The sequence below is a fragment of the Diaporthe batatas genome, assembly GCF_019321695.1.
Source record: "Diaporthe batatas strain CRI 302-4 chromosome Unknown Contig00008, whole genome shotgun sequence".
Classification (NCBI taxonomy): Eukaryota; Fungi; Ascomycota; class Sordariomycetes; order Diaporthales; family Diaporthaceae; genus Diaporthe; species Diaporthe batatas.
Genome location: NW_025408555.1, coordinates 238,503 through 260,186, shown reverse-complemented (window position 1 = coordinate 260,186; position 21,684 = coordinate 238,503). Strand labels below are relative to the sequence as shown.

Here is a 21,684-nt window from a genome sequence, read left to right as displayed (position 1 = left end):
AACCAGGAATACGACCTCCGGAATACCGAGTCGATCGAGGAGGCCGTCAGGCACTCAGACGTCGTCTACAACCTGGTGGGCCGGACATACCCGACCAAGTACGCCAGCAGACACCGAGGTCGGGGGCTTTTGACTGACATTTTGAGTTCAGGAACTTCTCTCTGGAGGATGTCCACGTCGAGGGAGCCGGTCGGATCGCAGAGGCTGTGGCCAAGTACGACGTAGACCGCTTCATCCACGTGTCCTCCTACAATGCGGACCCCAACTCCCCGGCAACATTCTTGGCGACCAAGGGCCGTGGTGAGCAGGTGGTTCGGGACATCTTCCCCGAGACGACCATCGTGCGGCCTGCACCACTGTTCGGATTCGAGGATCAGCTGCTGCTGAAGCTCGCCGGCCAGACGAACCTGTTCACCTCAAATCACATGCAGGAGAAATACTGGCCAGTCCACGTAAGCTTTGGCCCAATGGGGTCGGACAGTCTGGTGAAGCAGCTAACCGTGCGTAGTCTATCGACGTCGGCCATGCCCTGGAGCTGATGCTGTACGACGACAACACCGCAGCACAGACGTTTGAGCTCTACGGGCCCAAGCAGTACTCTACTGCGCAAATCGCCGAGCTGGTGGACAGGGAAATCTTCTCCCAGCGACGACACATCAACGTGCCCAGGAGCATCCTGGAGCCCGCTGCTAAGCTTCTGAACCAGGTGCTGTGGTGGCCCTGGATGTCTGCTGAGCAGATCCAGATGGAGCACGTCGATCAGGTGATTGACTACAAGGCGAAGACCTTCAAGGACCTCGGCATTGACCCAGGTGACATCAGCAAGTTCACATACCACTACGTGGTAAGTCCTTCCCGGCCTTGACCCTCAGCAATCCAGATCTTTAGTTGTACTGATCCCCCTTGCAGCAAGGCTTCCGTAGCGGCGCATTCTACGATCTGCCGCCAGCGAGCGAGAAGGAGAAGAGGGAGGAGAAGAAGTACCTGCATGTGCTGGATGATCAATAAAGGAAAGAGAAAAATGGCCGCGGGCACCTCGACATTCAGGGGGTGTACGGCCTGTAAATACGTAGCTAGATTTCTTTGCGTTTTCAAATCAGAGTGCAATGCGAAGAACCAGGCACGCTACATCGTGACAGAATTAAGCGGCGACGATATGCCCTTCTTTTTGTTGTTTCTGAGTTGCTATGATATGGATCAGGGGAGCCAGGAGCCCCGTTGGGCTGGGCTGTTGTGCAGTCAAAAGCGGCAGCACCTGATCTAGATCGACCCTCGGAAAAAGCGCAGGCGGCAGAACCACCCCAAAACCACCCCAATTCCACAAGCCCACGCCCAAAGTCCAGGATTCGAGGCCTCATCGCAAGGCCCGAATTGTGTGAAGTACACTCATTCCCTCGACCGAGAGAGCGTTCAGATGGCAGACAGCAGCGACGATGAGCCCATGTGAGTAAGAGAAATCCAAAAGACCCGCAAAAATGCCCACACAAGCCAGCGACGATCGATCGCCGAGACACCAGATGACGGCGCGGGGCCAATGAACGGGATTGGCATGACTAACAGACGAGCCTCTGTCTCTTTGCGGCCCTGCAGAACCCTGTCTGCGCACGCCCTCGACGCCCTGCAGGACTTCTACTCCGGCAGGGACGCCCGCGCGAGGCAGTTCGAGGAGCTCAAGGCCGCGGCCGAGGAGCGCGAGGCGGAGGGCAGCGAGAAGGAGGCCGCGCTGGTCTACCCGCTGTCCATGGAGCTGTTTGGCGAGGACTGGAACAAGTCGCAGTTTTGGGTAGGATGCATCCTGATTCTTGGGCTCCCCAGAAACATGCCAGTCTGGGGCGGGCGGCCATAGACGAGGGAGAGTGAGAGTGCACTGCAGTGCAGTGCAGTGCAGTGTTGCTGACCCGTGTGAAACCTGCACGCAGTTCTCGGACGAGACGGCGGCCTTGTACGCGAGGCAGCTCCTGGAGGGGGCCACTTCCGAGACCAGTATCGCCGTCGTGTCGACGCCGAGCGTCTTTGTCGCGCTCAAAAATATTCTTGTAAGTGGCCCCTTGACATCTATTCCGTCCTATATCTGTTGCATGTGCGTTAACTCGCTGCCTTCTTGCGGGCCTCGTCACCGCCCGGGACCCCCAAGCCGACCCTCACCCTCCTCGAGCACGACCACCGCTTCGGCGTCTTCTCAGAGTTCCTGTTCTACGACTTTATGCAGCCCGTCAAGCTCCCGGGTAAGCCGGCTCCGGCCCAATGTCTCATCGATGGCTTGGCCCCCACAGTTATTTCGTCGTCTCCTAGACCCCTAGGCTGACTTGGATGCGCACACAACACACAGCCAGCTTGAAAGGCAGCGTAGACCGCTTCATCATTGACCCGCCGTTCCTCAGCGACGACTGCCAGACCAAGATGGCCCTGACCGTAAGGTGGATGGCCAGGCCGGCCGCAGCGGACGTCAGGGTCATCGTGTCCACCGGCGAGCGCATGGAGGGCCTGGTGACCAAGCTGTACCGGGGGTTCGGCATCAAGACCACGGACTATGAGCCGGCGCAGGGGCTGAGCAATGAGTTCTTCACTTACGCTAACTTTGACAGCGAGGCCTGGGGCTGGAGACCGGACATGCAGGATCGGTAGTTCTCACGGCGTTTTCGGGAACACTTTTCTTGACAGACAACAAGATTATGTAAGGGGACAGCACAGAAACCCGACCATGTATGGAACAGGGCAGAACAAATCTGAACTTGACGACGATACCTTCTTTCCCGTGTAACGCCTGCCGACAATGCTGGGCCGGGACCATCCCGGCCCGTAATATTTTTTTTCTTTTGTCTTGCCCAGATCAAACCAGACGGGGAAAGGAGAAAATAGAGGTATCCCGGACACCGTATGTCTTTGTATGCATGCACAATCGTTACTTCCAAACGCACAAATCCGAGAAACTCCGTACATCAGGTCCACCAGCAGCCCCGCGACACCTGTCCCCGTTGTCACGCCAGGGTCCGGACAATGTAGAACAGCAGATAAGCCTTGGCGGCGAGCACGTCGGCCTTGGACGCCAGCTCTACCCGGTGGTCATTGAAGGTGAACCACTGGTTCTCTGTCAGTCATGCACATGTTTATAACTCATCGGGGCAGATGACGGAATCGTCAGGGGAGTCGCTCACCTGTTCGCCCACGCGGCAGTAGCAGATGTAATGGCCGGTGTCGATCTCGCCAACGTGCACGACAGCACACATGAGGTCGTACGTGCACGACCTCGACAGCTCGTATGCCTCCTTCGCGTCTGCGCTCCTAGCGCGATTTGTATAGGGTAGCATGTTGAGCTGCAACGGGAAATTGACCTGCGTCTCGATCTTGGCTGCCGACTTGTCTCGGGTCCCGTTTCGGAACTCAAAGCGCTGTCATCATCAGATTCAGTAACGTAGAGGCAGACTTTTGGACAAGGGCCGAGCAAGTAATGCACACAGGAGAGGGGACGAGCTACGATAACTGCTTACCTTGAGCTGAATAGACAAGACGTTGGGGAGCCTCTTGATGCTGGTGTTTCGCCTGGCCTGTTGGGTGCCGTCGCACTTGTTGCAGCGGTACTCGCACTTGTCCGACTTGACGTACTCGTCCTCGAGGCATTCCTGCAGGGTCATGGAGGTCTTGCCGTGGCTCGCCTTCTTGCCTCGCTTCTGTGCCAGGTTCTCCAAGCCCACGCTCAGGTCCAGAAATGACTGTACCTGGTTCGTAACGCCGCCACAGTTCTGGCATGTTGTCGTGGTCTGCAATTTGCCGTAGTAGGTCTGGTGGATGATGCAGTTGCAGCTGTGCTCACTGCCAATCTCGGGCCTCTTGCCGTCGCCATTACGCTCGTGCAGTTCCTCGGCCAGGAATTGGAAGAACTCGTGGGCATCCTGCTCCTTTGTCGTCACCAGGTTCTCGAATGCCTTGTTCTCCGATATCCAGAAGCTCGACAGGATGTTCGCTGCGGTGTAACCATTAGTAACCTCGGAGCCCCAAAAATCCTGGAACATGTCGTCCATCGCGCAACTGAGGCAGTGTGGAATTTCGCAGTTACTGCTTGAGTGACCATCACTCAGGTAAAAGTTCCGCAGGATGGGGTTGTGCAGGAAGCTCTGAAGTATGACGTTCTGGTAGCAGGTCGCGCCGGCATTGTATATACCGCGCAAGCCATCTGCGCGACATGACGGCATTATAGTATTTGCGGTGATGATCTTGGGGTCCTCCTTGATGGCCTCGGCCAGAAGCTCATCGTACTTCCTCTTGCGACCTGGATGCTGTTAGCCCCGATGCGCACGTCCACGTACCGGTGACCGCCGGAGCTCGGGAACACAATTTGAGGGTCGTGGTTAGGAGGGGGAGGGAATATCGTGTCTTACTTGAGAAGGTACCTGTGTCGATCTTGCGGTTCCGCAGGTCCTCTAGGGTCGGGTCCCAGACGAAGTCATCGCACATGTGGCAGAATAGCGACCCACTTCTGGAATCGATGACTTTGTGGACTGCGTGTCAGCTTCCGGTAGCACCATGCGGTCTGGCGAGCGGCATGGCAACCTACAGAAACGGTGGCCCTTCTTTGTGCCGTGCTTTGCCATGGTCTCCTCCTTCTCGATGGCCGGGCACTGCAGGCACAGATAGTTGCTGGTCAGGGTGCTGATGAGCCTCCCGTCCGAGTCCTTGCGCATCTGTGGGATTATAGGAACATTGTCGAAGATGGAGCGCAGGATCGCCTTGTAGTGCTGTATGCATGAATTGGTGGTCTCCTGATTCTGGCTCAGGAGACGCTGGGCATGCTCTACATCTCATGTCAGCTGGCTCGAGTGTTGGACATTGCGCATAGACAGCGCAAAGAAGTCAAGTTGCATGACATTGGGCATGACATGGCCGTACCGCAACCAAACACCGGAATACCCTGGACGGGTGAGTTGATCTTGACATTCTTGGGCGACGCTGGCGTTTGCGGCCGGGTTGCCATGTTGGGTGTTTCAGTCCCTTCTCTTGCGATATTTGAACAATTATAGCGGCTCCCAGACGGAGGGGCGACTGTAGAAGCCTCCTGTATGCGAGGTGTGCCGCGCAGGAATCGGAAGCCGTTTGCGAATGCAGGTGCAGCGACGAAGACCCGCCCGGGAAGTTCTCGTGGCGATGAGTAGCGAAATCCGCCAGTTCGGACCGGTCCAAAGCTCGCCCGGGACTAACAGCCTGGTGACGGCGATGGCTCGTCCAACAGCCTGTCTATCCGTCCCGTCCGCAATCGCACAGGAACCTCGGCTCAGCGGAGTGGGTCGTGCGAAGGAAGGGGAAGTCGGAGGCGGATGTCGATGCGGACGAGGACTGCGACGCGGGTGTGGAGGGCGCGAGGAGGGACCGACGTGCAAGCTGGCAGCCACACGAGCAAGTCAGCCTGCATTGCCTTGTCGACTAGATTGCGGACGGAGGACGGGAATGCTTCGTATATCGCACTCACCAGAGCTGTTCAGTATAGGAGGTGGCCTACCATGACCAGCAGATTGCGACTGGGCAAGAGTTGCGACAGGCAGACAATTGACAAGCACATGTCATTATCCCAACCGACCAGCTTCTTCCTCATTACGGGTGGCACGCGGGCGGGTGCTTGTAAATTCTTATCGGCCATGGGACGGCCCAGGAACCTGGAGCAAAAGCTTATCGCGCTGCTGGGCCATTACAGCAGGGATCATTCAGCACCCACGGCCTCTACTGTGGTAATGCGTTGCACCCTGGCGCACCCAACAACTGCCCTGCCTACTTACCTAGTACTCACCTGCCACACTTCAAGTTGAGGTGGTCACATAGTCATGTAGGGACATAGGTACTTAGGTAGATATGGTGCGCGACAGGGGCAACTTTCTAAAAACCGACATTACCTTCTATTAAAACTATTAAAACTATTAAAACTATTAAAACTATTAAAACTATTAAAACTATTAAAACTATTAAAACTATTAAAACTATTAAAACTATTAAAACTATTAAAACTATTAAAACTATTAAAACTATTAAAACTATTAAAACTATTAAAACTATTAAAACTATTAAAACTATTAAAACTATTAAAACTATTAAAACTATTAAAACTATTAAAACTATTAAAACTATTAAAACTATTAAAACTATTAAAACTATTAAAACTATTAAAACTATTAAAACTATTAAAACTATTAAAACTATTAAAACTATTAAAACTATAAAAACTATTAAAAAAACTAAATATCTTTTTAAACTAATTATATATCTTCCTACTCTACCTTTACACATGCTAGGATTCAACAACTTACTCTGCTGCTGCAAGTCTACATTTACATGAATAGGATCCGCACTTTATTGCTTAAATATCCCTTCTATTATTATAAGTCCACTTCATGTAGATTGGCATGAGGCATAACTAACTACCTAGGTAGTCAACTCGCTTGCAAAGTTCAGATCGTTCCAATGTGACGTGCGTGACAGATCTTGGAACACATGGCCTGATCGACCGACACCGCGCAAGCACAAGCACGCCCAGCGCGCCCCTCACGGGGTTCGCATAAATGTCGCCGTCCGTCCCTGTCTTCCAAATCCCAAAGACCAGTTCCGCTGCCCTCGCACCACAGCCAATATCCGCCTGCCCGTGCCCGCGCTACATACGACATGCATCCATCTTACATGAACACCAAGATCCAGCCTTGGCGGATACCCGCTACACGAACACGAAAACGTTCCTTCGTCGGGGTCAGCCCACAAAAGTTTGTGCGCACCGGGCCCAGCTTATGTGGTTTCGCTTCTATTCCGTATACGTCCAAGGACATACATAGCGCCTTCATATAGTAGAAAGTACTTAAAACCCAGCGCTTAGAAAGAATGTAATATTAATAATAATAATAGTTATAGTATAATAAATGCTTATAGCCTTAGCCTTATAACACATAGACAAGGCTAAGGGGTACCGTCTTAATGAATGATAATAATAAACATGTAAATAATATAATCGAACCTTGGGAGCCTTATAATACCGCACAGATGAGGCTAGTCAAGACCGGCAGCAGACTAGATCCGTCAACACAAGCAGCCCATCACTATCCAACACCAACTTAGGGTAATCAGTCACACGGCGAGCGATCTAATCTCGCAGAAGCCTTGTATAAAAAGGCCCCACAGCTGCAATCCCAGCTTACTTCAAATGTTCTCCATCCCACATCCATATAACATCCATATATAAAGCAATCACAAGATTATACAAGCTCCCAAAGAAGACCTTACTACGGTAAGCCTGAAGAGACTACAGCTATGATACAACTATAAACTTCTAACATTAACAAATAGATCAAAATGGACAAAGCACCCAGCACACAAGACTATCTGCTCCGAGCACTGTCAAGAGTTGGCGGCAATCTTTCTGGCGCAGAAGCCGTGGTCGAAGGTCCCAGCTACCAACCGCAGACCCAGGCAACGCGAGAAACTTTCGACTTAATAAAAACCATCGTGGCCAAGAAATCGGACGTTGTGCGCATTGTTGCCAACGCCATACTGGAGTGTCTGAAGGACAAGTTTCTCAAGGACTTTGACAAGAAGAAGGAAATCGAGGATCTTCTCGATAGCTCTTTGAGTCCGGAGGAATTTGATGAGCTGGTCAATCTCGGCAAGAACATCACGGATTATGTAGATCTTGTAGGAGACTCTTTGAGCCCTTTGAGTGTGGAGGAAATCAATGAGCTGGTCAATATCGGCAAGAAAATCATGCAATCTGACGATCTTCCAGAAGACTCTTTGAGTCTGGAGGACATCAACAAGCTGGACAATCTCGCCAAGAAATTTACGGATTGTAATGCAGAGGATGAGGAGGATAAGGCCACCATGCCCTAGGGTACTGTGGGCAGGAGCAATGGACCTACGGGCGGGGTGGTCAAAACAAGCCCTCTCCAGCCAATTTTAGTGGGAGATTCCTTTCCAGAACACATCAATACGAACCTACCAATACACACAGTCATTTGCCGGCAGGCCTACGCACACATACACAATTGGAAGTCTTCAGTGCCCTCAGTGTTATAGCCGCAGCGGGCCTGGGGCTGGCAGGTGGAGGGTGTTGCGCACAGACCACTTGCTGCAGTATTATTTGAAATTCTATAATTTTGAGCAAGACTTAAGAGCTTCGCCTCTCTTATGTCCCTCCTATGACATAGCTCAGCTGAGGGCTGAAGTACGTACAACTGTCTGGTTCTTGACAGGCAGGCTTGTTTACTTGCATCTACATACCTAGGTAAGTACTTAGGCACCCAGGATAAGTACGGTAGTAGGTAGTACACTTGGAGCACGGTGCACACAGAACCTCCCTTTCCCAGCGGCCAGTCCCGGCGCCGGCTCGGCGAGCTGACCTGGGCAGGCAGGGCCGCGCCCTTCGCACACCATCCGGCGTGCACATGATGTGGCGATGCCTCGGCTTGACCGGGCACCAACCGTGATTGATTACCCGGACAGTGAACTCTCAGCAGCGGGCAGTGGACCGGATGCGCCCGACACTTGCACTCGTCGCAAAGTCCAAGATGGCCACCCAACTCACCCACCTGCCCGAGGTGCAACGGCTCAGCCCGGCCTGCATCCGCATCCTCGGCGGCAACCCCGGCAAGTTCACCCTGCAGGGCACAAACACGTACCTCGTCGGCACCGGGTCCCAGCGCCTGCTCATCGACACGGGCGAGGGTAAGCCCTCCTGGGTTGCGGCCCTCAGGAGGACCCTGGCCGAGGAGAACGCCGTCGTCTCCCACGCCCTGATATCACACTGGCACGGTGACCACCAGGGCGGTATCAAGGACCTTCTGGCGCTGTCGCCCGACACCAAGGTGCTCAAGAACCAGCCCGAGGACGGCCAGCTGGACATTGCCGACGGCCAGAGGTTCAGCGTCGACGGGGCGACCCTCACCGCCGTGCACACCCCAGGCCACACCGTGGACCACATGGTGTTCGTCTTCGACGAGGAGGACGCCCTGTTCACCGCCGACAACGTGCTGGGCCAGGGCACCGCCGTCTTTGAGGACCTGCCCACCTATCTGGCCAGCCTGGACAGGATGAAGGATCTGTTCAGGGGCAGGGCGTACCCGGGCCACGGCCCAGTCATCGACGACGGGCCGGCCAAGATAAAGGAATACGTCTCCCACCGACAGCAGCGCGAGGACCAGATCACCCAGACCCTGCGGTCGGTCAACAGCGCCACCGGGACCGCCCTGTGGGAGCCCATGGAGCTGGTCAAGGTCATCTACCACGACGTGCCCGAGACGCTGCACCTCCCTGCCCAGGGCGGCGTCATGCAGGTGCTGCAGAAGCTGGAGGGGGAAGGCAAGGTGTCAAGGGAGGGCGGTAGGTGGGCCCTCGGTGACAGGTCAGCCCTCTAGCTAGCCCCTGGACGTCGCATGCTGCAGGCGGTTCATTCACATAGTGGTCAGCGCCCAAACACCCGGGGTTGAACAACGTACATTGCCGATACATCAGGAATCTTAGACCTTGGAATCTTCTTCGGTCAAATTGCGGTCCACATACTTGTGGTTTTACTTTTGTTGGGCAATCTACCCACTTCCATGCTTCAATTGATGACTCTTGTCGAAGACAGGCTTTACTGATTTCGCTTCCGTATACGTCCGAAGCCATATATGCCACCTTTACACAGGTTCAAGCACTGGAAGACCCAGCATTTTAAAAGTATACAATGTTTACAAGAGTGATACAAGCACGATATAGATATGATTAAGAAGCAAAACAATGCGGAATTTCGAACAGGCCTCTATAAAGTAACTATAAGTATATATAGAGATGTTAAAGACTTTCTATGTGGGCCTGGCCTGCTGGGGAAGAGTCTGACGGCTGAGCAGATAGCAGACAGAGAAGACAGACAGTAGAGAGGGAAAAATGAACAAGCATTTGTGTTCCCTTGAACTTGTTCAATACCTAGGTATCAAGCGAATGATCGTCCTTATGCGTCAACTCCGCTGGTACCTCTAATTAGTTCGAGAAGCTCATCATTTGAGACTACTGGTTTTGCGATTCATTGGATTTCAACTACTGCTGCTTTACAAATTACGGCTTCCGGCATATACAGAATAGAGCGAGGCCACCTGGGCAGTTACACGTCGGCCGGCCATTTATGACTTGTCCCTTGATAGCATCCAATTACTGTGAACCAACGCACTCCTGAGGTCTCCAAAACAGCCACGTTTGCGCGACGCATACCTAATTGGGGGATCAGCTGAACTCTATATTCCCTCACCGACCCGCAGCTGGTCGAGCACTGTTGTGCGGGGGCGTGGAAAAACATAAAGGTGTCGAGTCTTTGTGAGGCTCAATAACATACGGGCGGGTTTGTATCGTGTAAATTTACTCTGGGAGACAGATTAGTAATAGATGGTTGCAAGGACTTGGTCTTGGGTGGCTACTTGGAAGTGTTGATCCTGAGAGAAGCAGCCCTCAGGTGTTGAAGTACAGCTGCATTGTAGAACAGTTCAGGCTTAGCCCCGTTCCCTGATCATGTACCTGATTAGTTGCAAGGTTTTCATAGGACCAGTGCAGTAGTAAGTGGCCGTCGGGCACAGCAGTATTGACTTTTGAGAGATTGTAGAGTCGCTGGCAGATCTACCTTCCATCGGCAGTGCTACGGGCCAGAGAGTTGGCGAGTCTAGGACCTTGAAAATGTTTTGGGTCGAGTTTTTTGTATGCCAGGTTGTGAGCGACTCCATGCTGCTAGATCGAGTGGCCAGCCTGTGCTGTTCCAGCTGAGATCAAAGAATGCCATGGGCAGTTCCTCCTACATCTAAGTCGAGATACAAGATAGGCTTACTACCACTGAACACACTTGACCAATGGGCGCGAGATTTGTTTCGATTGCATTTCTATTGATTTTATGTTCGATGGAAGCTGGTACGTGCTATCAAGCTTCGCCTGCGATGCGTGGTGGGTGTTTGACGACACATGCTCGTGCTAGAGTGTTTGCTTTCGCAGCTCTCCTAGTGATGCCCAGGTGGAATGCCAATGAATTGGGCGCCCTTCATCTGCAAAACTCAAGACACAATGTGAGAGGGGGGGGCAAAAGGTTTGGAGGAAAAAGAGAAGAAAAAAAAGGCGCCCGCCAGAGTCGAACCTGGCTCCCCCTGCACTCGTATATCTGGGCCCAATATCCAAGTCGCACCACATTTGACTTGAGCCACGGCCCGGGGGACTGACCGTGGCCACCTTTGCGGTGAGATTGTTTGGGATGGGATGGTTTATAAAGGTAGGGGCAAGGGGCATTCTGTCTGTCAGTTAGTGACTGACTGTGTGGCACGCGTGGGCGCGGTCTTGTCCCCCAGTCCAACCTACGCGAGGTGGAAGCTCCTTCGACTACCCCTGTCACCTTCACAGCAACACACATAGGAGGACTTTTGCTTCTCTGGGGGTTTTGAGATGTAGCTGTTCATAGGTTACGGCCATTGTGCCAAACCAAGGGCCATGTACGGTGGCTCTGCTGTCCCCCGAGTTCAGTCATTTCAACTTGGAATACTCAAACAAGCTCCGACAGACATTCTACATCATTCCAAAAATCCACAAAGCAAACAAAATCAAACTGAGACACCAATTGAGGTCACGAACAAACCTAGTCGAAGTCTCCAGCTTGCAGTGTCTCGTCGCTCGAGCCAAAGCCAGCCACCATGTAGACAGTGTCTTGTTCGAATGAAGCAGGAAGGGAATCAGACTTGCATTTTGTTTAACTCTGTACTTTCGCCTCTGGTGTGATATAAGATCAGGACAAACGCAGATGAGCTAAAGGCAACCTTGAAGAATTCACCTGCAGTCGAATGCTTCATCCATTGGGAGCTACATCACTTCTCAGCACAACGTGATCTCGAAATCACATCTCAGCATCGCAGATGTCACTGCGTCAAAAACACTTGCCGATGTCAAGGTCCACGTCAAAGCAGCCCGGCTCGTTCTTACACACTCAACTCACCGAGACCAAATCAACTTCAACGTTAGCCCTAGACCAGAAAAGAACCCTGGGAATGTATTATCATGAACGTGTTTGTTGTTGCAGCCACGAAATTGTCCGAGTACCTGTAAGGATCCTTTCGTGGGCTCAAGGACATGCCCCTCCAAACTTGACAAAGCACCGTCATATGTGGCCGTACCAACGGGCCCTCGCACTGGGCTCTTCTCCTGTCACACAAGTTATCTACCTAGCCCACCCACCAAACAGAGCGCCTGAACTGAAAGCTGATAGGCCTGCGCTCTGCTCGAAGTTCACCCGCAGATTGCATTTGTAATCCAAAATCAACTATGTTGAGGCTTACGAACGGATCCACATAAGATTGGGGGCCGGGGAGAGCAGGAATAAAATAGCAGAAGTGAATAGACTGTGTACAGATTAAGCATCCGCAACCCCATCAAGAGGACTTGATTACATGGAGGCTTGGTGCCCGTCTACCTCTCCTGAAAACGGGCAGATCAGCAAGGGTCCGACGTTGCACAAAAGACCAAGTGTGCTGACTATGGCCCAATTCCCCGAAACGTCCACTGGGCTGGTGCTGATTTTCGCAATGCTTCGGCTTCTTTGAGCCCCAGAGAAATTCATAAGGTAGTGGCGCATTGACATGGCCAAGCACAGAGCATTGCGCGTCTTAAGCAACTGGCCCTCGCAAGTCTCAAGCCACTATCATAAAGGTGCAGTGTGTGCGTAGTATCGATGTTACTCAGGCTGGCCCTAGCTTTCGTATGTCAGTCACTGGTTCGTAGAATGCCGCATGTTATAGAACATAATATCGTTGAAATGCCATGGGTAGTATGTTACTCCATCAAGAGAGGTCGTCAGTTTTACGGGAAAAGTGGGCATCAAACGTCCGCCGATAACCCGGGAGGCAGCGGTGACCGCCCGGCCTGGGGTGCCGTGTCCAACTCTGGAGAAACGCACATCCGAGGGATTAGTCACGACATGGACGTCAAATACACCATAGCTGATCCTGACCTGGTTTTAGCGCACGGATCATGTGAGGGACTGTCTACCCCGATGGAAAAGCTCTTGAGCAGAAGTCCCAGCATCCGTTGCAGTGGCCCAGCTCGGTTGATTCGACGGTCCTGTCTTTTTGGCCGATGAGGCAGGTCTGGTGATTCGAGATTTCTCCGGTCTGGGGTCGAACGATGTCGGGGAATTCGACACCCGTGAGACTCCGAGCGCGACGGTGTGACTGATCTGGCATACTACGGCAGATCGAGACCGGCCGAGAGAAGGCTCTGCGCTTCATGGTGGGTGCCGTTACTGGCAGTGGCCCCCACCGGCGTCGCGGCAGCAAGCGAGCCCGAGTTCTGGGTGGCTGGGCGGAGTAAGAACATTTCACGGCAGCCTCGGAGCGGGAATTCCTGTTGATGAATCTCACCCTGCATGCGGGTGGGCGAATGGTTGCATGAGAACCCTGCAGACGTCAGGTCAGGCGGGCAGGGAGGGGAACATTCGCGACTACATGCCATGGCAACCAAACAATATCAGCAGCCTTTCTGCCTCTCCCGCCCGAAGCCCGAGTCTGGAGAGCCCCACAGCCAGAACCCGGGCGGCAGACTTGCATATCACACCTGCTGTAATGTGGGCTAGGCAGGACACGCGCGCATGGCATTGGGTTGGGTTGGACAAAGGCTGGCAGCGACCGAACTGGCCCGATATGTCCGGCCAGACAAATCCTGGTCAGCCTGCCCCCGTGGGTTCGGTTAGGACCCGCCTGCAGCATTTTGCAGACAGGGATCAAGGCTGCCAGGGAGGCAGAATCTGAAAGATTCAGTATAGATTTCGCGATCGGCCCCAACGTTGGCCATGTCTGTCAGACAGCGCGTTTAGCCATGGTTGTACAACGGCACAACCGTTGCCAGAATTGACCCGACCCTGGCGGCGCAGCAGGGACTTCGCGGCTGGACCACCACTACGGCACGTAGGTCTACTTATTAGTACTGTCGTGCAGGATTGATGCAGTGCAGCCGGTGGCTTTTTTTAGGCGGCCGCGACGCAAAGGTGTGAACGAGGTAGTGGCCAGGCAGGCAGGTAGCGCACGGGTCCTTATCGCAATCGTGAGAAAGTGAGGCTCCGTAGATGCCGGCAGATCCTGGCACTGTGACCAGGGGCTTGGGCTCCGGGGTGACGTCGCGACGCTAGCCCGGCCCTGTGGGTAACAAACTGCACGGCGGCGTGAAATCGACGATCGAAGCAGCCCATGGCCGATGCCAACAGTGGCTAGCGACCACCTGCGCTCGACTGGGGGCCTGCGAGATCGTACGAGATAGCCCAGTGTCTGGTCGAGGATGCTGCCACCTGTGTCGCGTCTCCATGCAAGCTTGAGGCGAAACGAAACGGGGGCGCTGCCCCTGTGGCATCGTAGCAGTTGGCGGAGTTGATAGCTGAAACCCGGCGTGCCGTTGTTTGACGGATTTTGGTGGCTCGCGCCGGCGCCGCGCCCGCGCCGCACAGCACAGCACAGCACCGCACAGGAATGCCCAGGATGCACAGGAAGTTCTCTGGGTTGCGACAGAGTTCAGCTGACAAGACGAACATGGATTGGAAACCTGGCCAGGGCGTGGGGTCTGTTGTCTCGTGGCGCCGAGCAAAAACCCCGGGCTGACCAACTCAACTCCGGGGATGCCTCTGCTGCATGCGTTGATGTGTGTAAGTCGGTCTGTAGGGCGACAACAGGGCGACAACAAAGTCCTAGTTGCAAGTGACTCATGAGCCGATCGCCTTGCTCTTATGCATGCAGTTGCCAGCGCGGTGGGAGTAGCGTGAGTCAGCACTTGAGATTGCTTGGGCTGGGCAGGGCTGGGCTGGCTGGCTGGCTGGCTGGCTGGCTGGCTGGCTTGTCGACTTTGCTGCAACAAGTCTGGCCCAACGACCACGTTGGTGGTGAGGAAGGGTGGCATGTGATGGAGATCGTGCGTGACTGGGCCGGAGTTTGCGGATGGACCGGAGGAGGGTCAGCACGGCGGCGGCGAGGGCGGGACACACAAAACGCGAGGACGAGGACGAGGACGAGGTTGTCGACGGTGTAGAGTAGTCTAACTCGAGAGCTCGACGAAGGCGGCCCGGTCGACAGGGACACTCGAAAAGGACCCCTCACAGTCTGTACACAGTGTGCGATCTCCGAGCCTTGCCCAGCCTTGGGGGAGAGCATGCAGCAGCTCCTTAGCTGGGCGGACGACGGTTGGTTTCTCTGACCCAGCCAGAAAAAAAACCACCCAAGAAACTAAACACCTTGTCGCGCCGTCTCGGCAGCCTCGGATGCTAGCTCCTACTGTACCAGCGCACCCAAGGCAAGTTGGCAAGCAAGGCGGCAGTCAGCTCAATAGTGTGTTGTCAGTGACTGCCCAGGTGGTCGGTGAGGTCATGCCGTCGGGATGCGAAAGGGATGCAAGAGGGATGTGGACCTTCTCAGGCCGAAACGGATGGATTCAGACGGATCCCAAGGCCTGTCGTCGTTCGACGTTGTTTCCCATTGCATTACCAATCCGGCCGGCGCCTGTTGGCCTGCACGGTTGAACCCCCATGGCAGGTACGAAGTACCTCGGTACCGTGCTTGCTCCATTCTGCCCAGTGCCCACATCCTCCATACAATGGACCACCACGAACGGGCCCAGTCCGAACAATATAACATGCGCCCGCCTCGCCTCGCCCTCGCCTGGGGCCTGCCGTCCCATGCCACAACTGCCTCACTCTCGTCACGACCCCCTTTCCCAACACACATATCCATACCGGTACATACCTGGCACCCGTCACCGTAGCTGTTTGTTTGCGGCCAGACTGATGCCCGCTTGAACACGCCCTCACCGCCGCACCTCCACAGACAGTCCGGATGCGGCCAGCTGCAGTACCAGCCTTCCGCCTGCTTGCCACGGCTGTGGTCCTGGGAGCCGTGCTCCCGGCCGTGCTGGCGCATGGCGACGAGGGCATGGCCATGGACGGGGACATGGACGGCGCCATGGATATGGGCGCCCAGCAGCCCGAGCATGACGCTCACGAGTACCCGCCAAACTACTTTGGCCATGCCGAGCATAGGGGGATTCTGATTGCACACATTGCCCTGATGGTGCTAGGCTGGGTTGTCGTGCTGCCTCTGGGTGAGTCTCGGCTCGCTTGCGCCTTCTCGTGAGCCCTCCTGCTGACCCTTTTCGTGCGACAGCGACCATGTTCTCCCTCGCTCGATCACGCTACACCCTGGCCGCGCAGTTTGCATTCCTCGCCGTCAACGGCCTCGGCGTCGTGTTCAGCACCATCTACAACGCCAAGACACCCGACCTATACCCAAATAACGCGCACCACAAGCTGGGCTGGGTTGCGACGTGGGTCCTCTCCGCGCACGTCCTGGTCAGCCTGCTGGGCCGCCTCGCTGGCGCATTCGCAAAGAAGGCCGACAGTGCGCTGGACACCGCGGAGCGACAGGGCTTCCTCCCCGTCTCGCGAGCTGCCATGGACGCGCACCACCGGCTGCACGGCTCGCCATACAGCGCCATGCACCGGCACTCGGATGACAGCGGCCACGGCACAGAGTCCCGGCCCCAATCGCCCAGGAGCTCGTCCTTCTCCTCGAGCCCTGACACCCTAGCTAGTCCCAGCGCCCAGACGGCGCACAAGACTTTCCACGACGAGGACGAGGATCTCGAGGCCGACGTTGACCTTCTCGACTCAGAGCAACGAGGTGGCGCTGTCCGCAACTTTGCGACCAAGATTGGCAGCAAGATCTCCTCTCGCGCGTGGCGGGTCCTGATCCTGGCCTACAACGTCGTTGACCGCACGAGCATGATCCTGGGCTTTGTGGCGCTGTGCACTGGTGTCATTACCTACGGCCGGTTCTTCGAAGGAAACATGATCTTCACAGGACTCGCACACTGGATCAAGGGTGCCATCTTCTTCTGGCTGGGCATCTTCACCCTTGGAAGATGGTGCGGCAGCTTCGGTGACCTCGGATGGGTAAGTCCTCAGCCCTGCTGCTGTGACCGACAGCCGGTGCTATTCTCGTGCATTGCGACGGAATACTGACGTCCTGTTACGTGATACAGGCCTGGAATGTGAAACCGAGATCTGTCAGCGGCCGATGGGTCCCGTCCGCAGAGTTCGTCGAGAGCGCTCTCATTTTCATCTACGGTGCGACCAACATTTTCCTGGAGCACCTAGGCGGCTGGGGCGGCGAGTGGAGCTTCGAAGATCTCGAGCACATCTCGATTACCGTGCTTTTCATCGGAGGTGGCCTTGTGAGTAGTCATCCCTCTCCCCGGAGCCTCATCGCCCTGCCCTACCCGGCACGCGCTACTGCACCAGTGCGGCGACGCTAACCGCTTGTACTCCAGTGTGGCATGTTGATCGAGTCCATAAGCATCCGCGACCTTCTGAACACCACGGTTGTCGAGGCCACGCAGGATTCCTACGACAACGAGGAGCGCGAGATGGCTCTCGAGGAGCCGCGCACATACAACTTCTCCACGAACCCGATCCCGGCCCTCGTGATCCTCCTCCTGGGAATCATGATGTCCAGCCACACCCAGCAGTCCATGATCAGCTCCATGGTGCACAAGCAATGGGGCAACCTCCTGACGGGCGCCTCGTTCGCCCGCGGATTCTCGTACGTGCTCACGTACCTCAAGCCGCCCACCTCGATCTTGCCCTCGAGGCCGCCCACCGAGCTCCTCACCAGCTTCGGCCTGATGGCCGGCGGCATCATCTTCATGGCCTCGAGCGGCGACACCGTCCTGGCGATGGAAATCCAGAACCTGGACGCCATGTTCATGTACACGGTGACCATGGGCCTGATCGGCGTTCTGATGGCCTGGGAGATCATCCTCATCGCCATCAAGGGCTGGGCCGTGCGCAAGGAGGCCGGCAAGCCCAAGATGTCCCAGAAGTACTACGAGGCGTGACAGCCGACCGCAGTACGATGTGACCTCCCCCCCCCCGGCATACCTAGGTAATTTGTGGTGTAATGCAGGCCTCTTCCACAAGAAGAACTGGCCGCCCGGATTCATTCCCCACCACCCTAGGTGTGTGGGGTTTTTGGATTCGGTGTTTCTACGTTTTCTTTTCTCTCCTTTCATTCACTTTTTGGAGTCTTGATCGCCCATGATACCCAATTTATACCAGACCGCCACGTTTGCAAAGCATTTACAAAGAAAGGGATGAATGAACATGGAGGCCTGGTCAGGCAGAGAGCGGACGAAAGTTAGGGGTATATACGACAGAAGTGATTGGGCCGGCATGATACCCCCCTCTTGGAATTTATGAAACGCGTTCGTTGATTGGATTGTTGGCATCCTCCCCCTTTTTGGGAGACAGTATAGAATGAGGAGGCCATTTGGGTCGGGACCTTCCTAATGGCTGCGAGCGGTCGGCATATCTTAGATGAGGCTGTTGTAGACATGCAGCGTGTTGAGCACGAGCGAGACATAGACGTACGAATTTAATGGGCTTGTTGACTTTTCGCATTCACGCGTCAAGGTGCCCATAGGGAGGGGTCATTTGATTTATATCACACCTCAATCTATTTCTCTGGTGGTCGGAACCGCATAGTTCTGTGATTGACTGCACGGTCTCCTGGGCTTCTTCATGGTTGTAGGTATTCAAAGTGAGTGACAAGTCTGGCTGACCGGCCAGGGAATCCTGTATATGGCTATCTTCCATTAAGAGAAATGAGAACACTGGGCCGAGGTCAAACTTGAGGCCTATAGCGCAAGTTAGGCCGCACGCATTAGCTCGCGCTGCCCGCCTTTATCAGGAGTAGCAAGTAGTCACATAAACAGTCACAGAAGCATGGTACAGACAGGTTTTGTTTTCGGACCAGTATCATTATAGAATTCAATCCCACGCCCGTCTCAAGAGCCCGAGCATCCATCCTGTCGTCTCGCTGTCTCTCGCTCATCGCGTACCGGTTTTTCTCTTTTTTTCCCTGTACCATATGTATACACCCGTACTGAGCTGTGAAAAGTAGGCATATGTGGTATGTACAATTTCCCACCTATCGATACATATAGCCCAGACTCGCTCTTTGATTCAAAGCATCTCCGGAATCAGCCCCCACGGCTGGGGGGCTCTCTCCTTTCGAAAAAATAATCCTCCGGCTTGTCTCGGCCCCACGGAGTCGAGGCTCGCCTCCAAGAAACCAACGCCGGTTGGCGTTGCTCGTCGAATTTTCGCTTTCCCCCGTTCGCCCGCCCGCTCATAGGTAATTTCCCATCTGCCTCAGACGGTGACGCGTTATGTGCGCTATGTACAGGGTGTGTCATTGTTGATTGTTGGTCATGTGTCTCATATAGGTGTACGTTGATGAGGTAGTGGGATATCAAAAGACAGAAGTGGAAGAATAGATAGTAGTAGAGATAGTGGGTATATGTAGGGAATCATCATAAAGCATAGCCCATCCTCACGCTGCCCTGGCTCGTCCGGCGGCTGTTCTCGTTGTAGGCGGCGCGGGGCCCGACGTCCGGACCCGGGTCGCTCCACTCGTCCATGCTGCCCTCGCTGATGCCGCTGGTATACTTGGAGCTACTCAGGCTGTTCACCCTGGCGTGCGCGGCGGGCACTGGCTTGCGGATGACGTCGCCCCCGGCCACGGATCGGCCACCCACGCTCATGCCAGACTGATGTCCGATCGGGATGCTGCCGCTAGTGCTGGGATATCGCCCATCGCCACTACTGCCGTTGGTGGAGAATGTGCTCGACGCAACCGCAGACCGGTCGAACGAGCTCGAGCCCTGAGATAGCGGCTCCAGGTCGAAGGGGTCGGACCGGAACTTGTTGCGCCTGGTGTTGAAGCTTTCGAAGCTTGCGGCGCTCTCGCGCATGTACATGGTTGACTCATATCCACCTGGCCGCGAGGTCGCTCCACTGGGCGGCCGCGAGGCGCCTCCATTGACCACCCTTAGGTCCATGACCTGGTTCATGTCGACGGTGGTGCCCACGGACTGTCCCCTCGAGCGGCGGATGTCGGCGACGTACGAGGATGGTTGGGGGTTGTAGGCGGGTCCCGGGATCGCATTTGCGTCAGAGAATGGATTGTTGGCGGCCGAGACGAGGAAGGGGGCTGGTTTGGCACTGTTGCTTGTAATGGCGTTCACATCGCTGAAGGGGTCCTGGCCGAAACTCAGGTTCAGGCCGCCCAGCACAGAAGAGTCGCTGCCACCGCGGGACCGCGACATCCGGCGTCTCTGGGCCTCGCGATCCAGCTCGTTGTCGTCCATGTTGAGTAGGGTGAGGAAGTCGGGCTTGTTGGTCACTGGCCTTGTTCTGGGGTTCTCCTTTTCCTTCATGCTGCCACCGAGCCCCCGGGCGGCAAAGATGTCGTTCTTATTCTCGTTCCATCCTGGATCACGCATCTTGGGCCCTCTGAGCTTGGCCCAGACAGCCGCTATCCGTTCCTTGAAGGACGAGTCGTCCGCATCGTTGAGTGGCATAGCGGACGAGTTCTTCCTGCCCCTGTCGACCACGGGCGACGAATCCATGAACTGAGAGTTGCCCCTGTTCATATCAACGCTACGCCCGCTGTTCGTGCTGGAGATGCTGCGTATGCTGCCGCTACGCGCGATGCGGCCACGGACACGGCTGTACTGCGCCCTGAGCGCGACCTTGACCTTGGTGGAACGAGGGGTAGGTCCAATGCTGTCACGCTCGATCATATATCCCCCTTGGCGGTCCCGGCCAAAGGCCGGATCGGCGGACAAGGGTGTGAGGAGCGTGCTCCGCCGCTTCCTAAGCATCCGCCTCCTCCAGAACCATATCAGAAAGGCAACCAGACTGATGACCGCCACACCACCGACGACACCGCCGGCCACGGCGATGGTTGAGCCGGAGCCGCTGCGGCTAGGCCCACCGGCGGTCCCGCCAACCGGGACCACATTGACCCCGGACGTGCTCTCAGCCGCGTCGGGCGCCTGTGGGTTGTTTGCTGGCCTCCCAGAGCCAGCACCTGTCGTCGTCAAGGGCGCCGCCGAGGAGGCGGTGCCAGATGGAGCAAGCCCGATCTGCGGTGGTGAGGCAACGGCAGGGTCTGCCGCCGAAGGGGTGGGCACCGCAGCTATCGAGGAAGACACAGGGGTCGGAGCCGCTGGGACGGGTGTGTCAGCTACACTTGCCTGGGGTTGTGGCGCAACCGCGACCGAAGGTATCGATTCTGTAGTGAAAGAGCTAGAGAACGAGCTAGAGCTGACGGGAGGAGGGAACTGTGGTATTGACGGCGAGGGTGTCGCCACGGCAGGCGGAGGAGCAACGACGACCGGTGCAGCGGTCGTCGTCTGCACCTCAGGTGGCGGCACGAGCACTTGCGGCTGTGAGGCGGCCGGAGGTGGTGTAGCTACTACAGGCGGCGGCGAACTCGAAGAAGACGACGACGAAGAAGACGAAGAAGAAGACGAAGAAGACGAGCTTGACGAGGAAGACGATGAACTCGTACTGGTGGTGCTCGCGGGCGGCGGCTGGGCCTGAGTTGCAGATCTCGGCACAGCCGTACACCTCTTCCCGTTGAGCGTCGTAACAAATGTCCCCTCGGTGGGGAAGTTGGGACTCGTCGACATGATGAAGGTATCCACGAGCCTCGTGTGTGGGCGTCTATGAGGGGCGATTCCAGTCGCAAAATTCGCTCGGTAGTAAAACTTCTCACTGTACAACAGGAGACAGACCCCCTCTCAAAGGGGGTAAGAAGAAGTGAAGACGTAGGCCTCTCGGGC

The 21,684-nt window shown here is 55.4% G+C and overlaps 7 protein-coding genes across 7 annotated transcripts; 4 read left to right on the top strand and 3 right to left on the bottom strand.

The window, feature by feature from the left end:
- Positions 1-1,414: 1,414 nt before the first annotated feature.
- On the top strand, positions 1,415-2,625 carry KVR01_007398 (protein-lysine N-methyltransferase; the record flags this gene model as incomplete). The annotated part of the gene is made up of 5 exons (XM_044788912.1): positions 1,415-1,443; positions 1,591-1,783; positions 1,920-2,036; positions 2,156-2,225; positions 2,330-2,625. 5 exons carry the CDS (start codon positions 1,415-1,417, stop codon positions 2,623-2,625), a joined length of 705 nt encoding a protein of 234 aa, XP_044643651.1.
- A 353-nt stretch (positions 2,626-2,978) lies between these two features.
- Positions 2,979-4,969, bottom strand: KVR01_007408 (uncharacterized protein; the record flags this gene model as incomplete). Its single annotated transcript, XM_044791622.1, has 6 exons — positions 2,979-3,080; positions 3,156-3,389; positions 3,489-4,267; positions 4,377-4,487; positions 4,553-4,789; positions 4,885-4,969. 6 exons carry the CDS (start codon positions 4,967-4,969, stop codon positions 2,979-2,981), a joined length of 1,548 nt encoding a protein of 515 aa, XP_044643661.1.
- Positions 4,970-7,211: 2,242 nt separating this feature from the next.
- On the top strand, positions 7,212-7,854 carry KVR01_007425 (uncharacterized protein; the record flags this gene model as incomplete). The annotated part of the gene is made up of 2 exons (XM_044788515.1): positions 7,212-7,255; positions 7,315-7,854. The coding sequence occupies exon 2, from the start codon at positions 7,321-7,323 to the stop codon at positions 7,852-7,854; it is 534 nt and encodes a 177-aa protein (XP_044643678.1). The 5' UTR covers positions 7,212-7,255; positions 7,315-7,320.
- A 339-nt stretch (positions 7,855-8,193) lies between these two features.
- Positions 8,194-9,869, top strand: KVR01_007405 (uncharacterized protein). Its single transcript, XM_044786774.1, has 2 exons — positions 8,194-8,248; positions 8,372-9,869. The coding sequence occupies exon 2, from the start codon at positions 8,496-8,498 to the stop codon at positions 9,375-9,377; it is 882 nt and encodes a 293-aa protein (XP_044643658.1). The 5' UTR covers positions 8,194-8,248; positions 8,372-8,495; the 3' UTR covers positions 9,378-9,869.
- A 4,352-nt stretch (positions 9,870-14,221) lies between these two features.
- On the bottom strand, positions 14,222-15,012 carry KVR01_007314 (uncharacterized protein; the record flags this gene model as incomplete). The annotated part of the gene is made up of 1 exon (XM_044784437.1): positions 14,222-15,012. Exon 1 carries the CDS (start codon positions 14,537-14,539, stop codon positions 14,222-14,224), a length of 318 nt encoding a protein of 105 aa, XP_044643567.1. The 5' UTR covers positions 14,540-15,012.
- A 10-nt stretch (positions 15,013-15,022) lies between these two features.
- On the top strand, positions 15,023-18,527 carry KVR01_007327 (uncharacterized protein). The gene is made up of 4 exons (XM_044791212.1): positions 15,023-16,095; positions 16,158-16,945; positions 17,035-17,226; positions 17,323-18,527. The coding sequence occupies exons 1-4, from the start codon at positions 15,831-15,833 to the stop codon at positions 17,887-17,889; spliced, it is 1,812 nt and encodes a 603-aa protein (XP_044643580.1). The 5' UTR covers positions 15,023-15,830; the 3' UTR covers positions 17,890-18,527.
- An 838-nt stretch (positions 18,528-19,365) lies between these two features.
- Positions 19,366-21,531, bottom strand: KVR01_007272 (uncharacterized protein; the record flags this gene model as incomplete). Its single annotated transcript, XM_044792271.1, has 3 exons — positions 19,366-21,065; positions 21,316-21,438; positions 21,468-21,531. 3 exons carry the CDS (start codon positions 21,529-21,531, stop codon positions 19,366-19,368), a joined length of 1,887 nt encoding a protein of 628 aa, XP_044643525.1.
- Positions 21,532-21,684: the final 153 nt, after the last annotated feature.